Consider the following 7,283-nt stretch of genomic DNA (forward strand, 5'->3'; position numbering starts at 1 on the left):
TATCTCAACTTTTGTATAGTATGACGTAAATTAATAAATAAATTTTTCAATTAATAGCATATAAGCTCGTTAAGTTGGCCTTTTATTATATCACATATTTTAATTGTATACGAGCCGAAGTATAATTTATAAATTATATATAACTGTTTGAGATGCAAAATAATTCTTATCGCCAGTTAAATTATTTCGGCAGTAAAATGTAATTAGGATTTTCATATATTATACGTTTTCAGTCGAGACAAGGTTCGATCTCGAAAATAGGTATTGTTAAATTCTAGAATCTTCGATCGGCAATAATAAAGTCACATTTGTTTGTAATGGAATAAAAAAGAGTCGTAAATTGACAGCTGTCACATAAAAAAACGCTCAAATACACAAACAAGTAACGGCAGCGCAACCGTTCCGCCGAATAATTATATGCTATGGAGCATGCGCCACTTTAAAATCACGCAAATTATTGGCGCTTCACGCGAGGGTGGGCTCCTCTCCGAAAATGATAAAAGAGGAGCTCACACCCGGTTTGGGGTCTTATCGCTTTCCGCCGTGTACGCATAAGAGTAAACCGCTTAGAAAAACCGCAGAACATTAAATCGACGACCATCGCCTTTTCTTTTGATTTCGAATTGTCCGCTGAAACTGATTAGATTTTGTGTTAATTTTTTTTGTGCGTTTAATTGTTAAGTATTGTACATTATATTTCCGTAAAGATTCGTATATTAAAAGTTTCTTTATACCAAAAGTGACTCATCCTTTTTTTTTGGTGTCGTTCGATTCCTCTCACGCAGCGCGTTCGCGAACATATTTCTGGTCCTTCGAGCCGGATCTTCTCGCCGGCACCCGCAAGTTCGTGAACGTGTCGTCGTGTAGTTCGTGAGTGCTCGTAGTTCACCATGGATGTGAACACGTTGATCGACTGTCAACGTGAGATCCAGGTCCGCATTTCACGTTCCGTGGAATATTTGAAGAAGCTGGGCACCACCAACATCACCGCCAGTGCCGTATCCACACGCACCAGAATCTTAGATCAGCTGTGGACGAAATTCGAGACACAGCATGATCTCATTCGAGCGGCTCTGAAAGAAAAATTTTGCGAGAGCGATTACTACAAGTCGGAGTTACATGGCGATACGGAAAATCTGTACGTTGCACAACGCAGTACTTTAGACAGTTATACCGAACATTTCCGGAAGCCGAACGTATCTCCACCCGTCGACGTCGCATCGAAGTCTTCGCTGCCGCGCATCAAGTTGCCGCCGTTCTCTGGCGCCTACGCCGATTGGCCATCCTTTCGCGATCTTTTTCTGTCCATTGTGAGCAGCAATTCGATCTCGAACATTGAGCGGCTCCACCACCTCCGCTCGTGTCTGACAGGTCCGGCTGAAAAGTTGATAAAGTCACTACCTGTCACGAGTGACAATTACGATCGCGCTTGGGCAATCTTGGACAAGCACTACAATAACAAAAGAGAATTAATCCGCTCCAACTTTGCCACGTTTACCGCCGTGCCAAAGATGAAGGGAGATACCGCCGAGGAGCTGAGCCGCATCCACAACGCTGTCACCGCCGCAGTCAACGCACAGGAGAGCATCGGACGTCCTATCAACTCGCATGGGATGGACCTGTTCAACCACCTGGTCGTCGAACTGTTCGACGCACGCACTCGTCTCGAATGGGAGTCAACCACTTCAGACTCCACCGAACCACCACAGAACGAGGCACTTCTCGACTTTATTAGTCGACGAGTATTGACGCTCAACGCCGCACGACCGAGGAGTGTCACAAAGGGACCTGGAGAAACATCACGATTCGCCAAAGCGCACGTCACGAAGCACCAAGGCGCGGATTCACCTCACTGTGCACTGTGCCGTGAAAACCATACCTTGATGACGTGCAAAAGCTTCAAGGCCAAGACTGCGGTTGAGCGGAAAGCGTTCGTGGAGACCAACCGACTGTGCTTCAACTGCTTAGGCAATCATTTCTTAGCACGGTGTCAGTCAAAAAAGAATTGCCTCACCTGCAACGCACGACACCACACCATGCTGCACGGGGCATCCACATCAACACCATCCGCTGAGGCCACTTCACTTGCCACCACACTGGTCACTGCACGGCAAGCTAAGACGCACAAGGCCGTCCTTCTCGCAACCGCTCGCGTCAAGGTCGCTGATCGATACGGATCACCACACGAGGTTAGAGTCTTGATAGATCAGTGCTCCGAGGTGTCCATCATCTCTGAGGCTCTGGCTCAGCGTCTTCGGCTGCCTCGAGCTTCAACGGATCTGTCCATCTTCGGCATCGGAGGGACTCGCTCTGGATCAGCGCGTGGCAAGGTCACGATAGACATCACATCTGACGTGACCACTGCCGAGCTTCGCGTGGTGGCCTTTGTGCTGCCGCGCATCTCATTGCAACAAGGCACCGCTCAACGTGAAGATCGTAGCTGGCCTCACATCCACGGACTTCGATTGGCCGACCCGCGCTTCCTGGATGACGATCCTGCGGAGTTACTTCTGGGAGCAGAAGTCTACTCGCTGATCCTCGAGGAAGGCCTTCGCAAGGGCGGATCACGGATGCCGATCGCCCAGCAGACGAGCTTAGGATGGATCTTGTCCGGAGGCTACGACGCCGCAGCACCCGAAGGCCATCGCCGCACGTTCCAGTGCACCACAGACCACGACCTCGCTAACATGGTTCGACGCTTCTGGGAGCAGGAATGCGAGCCAGTAGCTGGGACACCGCTCACCGCCGACGAAGCCAGGTGCGAAGACTTCTACGTGCGCACGGTCACTCGCACGTCCAGTGGCAGGTACATGGTGAGGCTGCCATGTACTTCACCGCCGCCGACATCGCTCAGCGAGACTCGTCGACCCACAGAGCGCCTCCTGGAAGCCATGGAGCGGAAGGGAGCACGAGATCCTCGCTTCGGTGACCTCTATCGAGATTTCATGGAGGAATACGAGAACCTGCAACATATGGAGGTCAGCACAACTTCAACAACCTGCAGCCCTAGGTGCTACTTACCGCATCACGGGGTCCTCAAGGAGTCGAGCACGACCACGAAGCTCAGGGTCGTGTTCAACGGCTCCCAGCGCACACGGTCCGGAGAGTCGCTGAACGCACACCTCCTCACTGGAGCCAATCTCTTGCCAACACTCGCTGATGTCCTACTTCGGTGGCGTTGGCATCGGTACGTTCTCGTCACGGATATCGAGAAGATGTACCGACAAATTCTTGTACATCCGGAGGATCGTCGCCTGCAAACCATCTTGTGGCGCCACACCAGCTCTGATGACGTCCACGAGTACGAGCTGAGGACCGTGACCTACGGGCTAGCGTGTGCACCCTTTCTCGCCATCAGGACTCTTCATCAACTCGCAGCAGACGAAGAGGCACGATATCCACGCGGAGTCAAGGCACTGCGACACGACTGCTACGTCGACGACGTGGTCACCGGCGCTGATAGCTTGGAGGACGCTATCGACCTTCAGCAGGAACTACGGAGTCTTTGCATGGCGGGCGGATTTCCTTTGAGGAAGTGGGCTGCCAACGATCAGCAGGTGCTCACCGGAGTTCCACCGGAACATCGGCATCAACGCAAACCGCACTCATGGGAGGGAGAGAGTCACGCTACCTTGGGCCTCCGATGGCATCCGCAAGGTGACTGGTTCTCCTTCACCATACGTCCGCGTGCAATCACCGACTTCACGAAGCGACGAGTTTTGGCCGAGACGGCTCGACTCTTTGACCCGATGGGGTGGCTCGCACCTGTCGTCATCAGAGCCAAAATTCTGATTCAGACGACGTGGCTTCAACGGCTGGACTGGGACTCCCCGCTGCCTGATCAGGACGCACACCGCTGGAGGCAGTTGTTGAATCAGCTTCCTCTTCTAGATGACATCCGCATAACTCGCTGGCTCAACACTGGGACCGACCATTCACAACTGCAGCTCCATGGGTTTGCCGACGCATCAGAGCGAGGGTACGCCGCCGTGGTGTACATCCGCAACGCTGCAACAGAGAAAACATCAATCAACCTGTTGATGGCAAAATCCAAGGTCGCACCTGTCAAGCAGGTGTCGTTACCTCGCTTGGAACTCTGTGCAGCAGCTCTACTTACCACGCTCATGCTCCACGTGCGCTCTACTCTCGGTTTGACAGCGACGCCAGTGCATCTGTGGTCAGATTCAAAGGTCACGCTCCACTGGATTCAAGGACACAGCACCCGCTGGAAAACCTTTGTCGCCAATCGAGTGTCTCAGATCCAGGCCCTGCTGCCAGACGCTCAATGGAGACACATCGCTGGACGAGAGAATCCTGCAGATTGTGCATCACGCGGTGTTACTCCTGACGAACTCATTAAGCATAAACTGTGGTGGACAGGACCTACCTGGCTGTCAGGAGACGAGACTGCATGGCCTTGTTCCGTCATCGAAGCCGCAGAGGATGACCTCCCGGAGCAGCGAGCCACCAGTTTGGTGGTCAAGGCACCGATCACGACCGAACCTGACCTCCTCCTCCGGTTCCCGAAGCTACAAAGGCTGCTGCGAGTTACTGCATGGTGTCGGCGATGGCTCAATCCGGCGAGACGCGACGTCATACTTGGCCGCACTTTGCATCCGGACGAGCTGGACGTCGCCTTATTTCGATGGCTGCGAGTGGTGCAGGCGCTCCACTTTCCTACGGACGTAGCTGCGGCCTCTGCTGGACGCACTAGTCCACCGCGAAGCCACCTAGCGAGGTTGAGTCCGGTCCTCGATGATCAAGGCGTGCTGCGCGTCGGAGGACGTCTCAAGCATGCTCAGCTACCACTCGACGAAAGACATCCAATGATCATCCCGGCGGCATCATGGTTGACTCGGCTGGTGATTGATTCCTGCCACCGACGGACACTGCACGGAGGTGTGCAACTGACTCTCGGCTTGCTCCGCCTGCGTTTCTGGGTGCCCCGAGGAAGGACCACCGTCAAACAGCAGCTACACCGATGCGTGACCTGCACTCGATGGCGCGCCGCAACACCACAGCCTCCGATGGGTAACCTTCCTCGGGACCGAGTAACGCCAACTCGACCGTTCCTCAACACCGGTTTGGACTACGCGGGACCAATCCTCCTCCGGACCAGCAAGGGGCGTGGACACCGTGCGCACAAGGGATACATCGCCGTCTTCGTCTGCTTCTGGTCGAAGGCCATTCACTTAGAAGTTGTCTCGGACTACACCTCGGAGGCCTTCATCGCCGCGCTGCGCCGCTTCATCTCCCGCCGGGGTTTGTGCGCTGAGATTTACAGCGACTGCGGCACGACTTTCATCGGGGCAGATCGGACGCTGCGAGGTCTCTTTAACGCAGCGACAGCCGAAGGTCAAAGTGTCATCCTTGCCGCCACCACTCAAGGAATCCGCTGGCACTTCAACCCGCCAGCGGCCCCGCACTTTGGTGGTTTGTGGGAGGCCGCCGTAAAGTCGACCAAGTTTCACCTCCGTCGGGTGATCGGCGAGACCACCCTCACGTTCGAGGAGTTGAGCACACTCCTCGCCCAGATCGAAGCTTGTCTGAATTCACGTCCGTTACAGGCACTCTCAGATGATCCAGAGGACGTCTCGGCGCTGACCCCCGGTCACTTCCTCGTTGGGGCACCGCTCCTCGCCTTGCCGGAACCGTCATTGACAGAGCAGACGGTGTCCACCTTGTCACGTTGGCGTCATCTGCAGCGGATGAGGGATCACTTCTGGCAGCGATGGTCATCCGAATACGTGCACGGACTCGCCCCACGCACCAAGTGGCTCAAGGATGCACCTGCACCCCACGTCGGCGATCTCTGTCTCGTGCGCTCCGAGATCACCCCTCCGAGCCGATGGCCTCTCGCTCGCATATTGCGCTTGCACCCCGGAGACGACGGAATTACACGCGTCGTGACCATCCGAACGGCCACGTCCGAGCTCGTGCGCCCACTCGTCAAGCTCGTGTTTCTTCCGGGCGTGAACGACGCGCCTACACCGCACATTGACACATAGCATCACTCACTACACAATCATCACATCATGCACCATATCAATTGTCACACATCACTTGTTTCGCTCACCACCGCACTAAAACTTGTCTCATTTTCACCGCTCACTGCATCTCACACTCGCCGTTCACATCTGCCACATGTTTTCGCCGTTCCAGCTGATCGATTCACATCACGCGATCACCACGTGTTTTCGTCGACTCAGCTGATCGATTCGCAACACGCGATCATCACGTGAATTTCGCCGCGCCGACGCGAGCCCGCCCCACCATCAATCACTATCGGAATGTGATCCGCGCCGAAATCATCACCAACCATTTGTCACGTTGCGACAAGGCGGGCGGGATGTTTGAGATGCAAAATAATTCTTATCGCCAGTTAAATTATTTCGGCAGTAAAATGTAATTAGGATTTTCATATATTATACGTTTTCAGTCGAGACAAGGTTCGATCTCGAAAATAGGTATTGTTAAATTCTAGAATCTTCGATCGGCAATAATAAAGTCACATTTGTTTGTAATGGAATAAAAAAGAGTCGTAAATTGACAGCTGTCACATAAAAAAACGCTCAAATACACAAACAAGTAACGGCAGCGCAACCGTTCCGCCGAATAATTATATGCTATGGAGCATGCGCCACTTTAAAATCACGCAAATTATTGGCGCTTCACGCGAGGGTGGGCTCCTCTCCGAAAATGATAAAAGAGGAGCTCACACCCGGTTTGGGGTCTTATCGCTTTCCGCCGTGTACGCATAAGAGTAAACCGCTTAGAAAAACCGCAGAACATTAAATCGACGACCATCGCCTTTTCTTTTGATTTCGAATTGTCCGCTGAAACTGATTAGATTTTGTGTTAATTTTTTTTGTGCGTTTAATTGTTAAGTATTGTACATTATATTTCCGTAAAGATTCGTATATTAAAAGTTTCTTTATACCAAAAGTGACTCATCCTTTTTTTTTGGTGTCGTTCGATTCCTCTCACGCAGCGCGTTCGCGAACAATAACAAAACTAAATTTTAACATTTAGAAATAATGTTAATTTACTGTTAGTAAAATATTACAAATAAAAAATCAATTTTATAATTTAAAAAAATTATTTACAATTGATCAATTAATTTTGATAACAATTTTTTTAACGTAAATTTGTTTTTATCTTGAATATAAAAAACTCATATAGGAAAGTTTAAGTTTTATAATAAATAATGTAAAATGACTTTACAAAACACATTTTTTGTTAAAAAATCATTTTCTAATTATAAGTTATAAATATTGTAAAAG

The 7,283-nt window shown here is 51.3% G+C and overlaps 1 protein-coding gene across 1 annotated transcript; it reads left to right on the top strand.

Moving 5' to 3' along the window:
- The first annotated feature begins 890 nt into the window (after window positions 1-890).
- Window positions 891-6,008, top strand: LOC114942339 (uncharacterized). Its single transcript, XM_085484772.1, has one exon. It carries the CDS (start codon window positions 891-893, stop codon window positions 6,006-6,008), a length of 5,118 nt encoding a protein of 1,705 aa, XP_085340898.1.
- Window positions 6,009-7,283: the final 1,275 nt, after the last annotated feature.

This window comes from Nylanderia fulva, unplaced genomic scaffold, assembly GCF_048542155.1.
Source record: "Nylanderia fulva isolate GAGA-0341 unplaced genomic scaffold, ASM4854215v1 Scaffold312, whole genome shotgun sequence".
Taxonomy (NCBI): domain Eukaryota; kingdom Metazoa; phylum Arthropoda; class Insecta; order Hymenoptera; family Formicidae; genus Nylanderia; species Nylanderia fulva.

What these genes read in the sequence shown, in the direction of transcription:
- LOC114942339 (XM_085484772.1), top strand. Translation starts at nt 891, where the DNA reads ATGGATGTGAACACGTTGATCGACTGTCAACGTGAGATCCAGGTCCGC.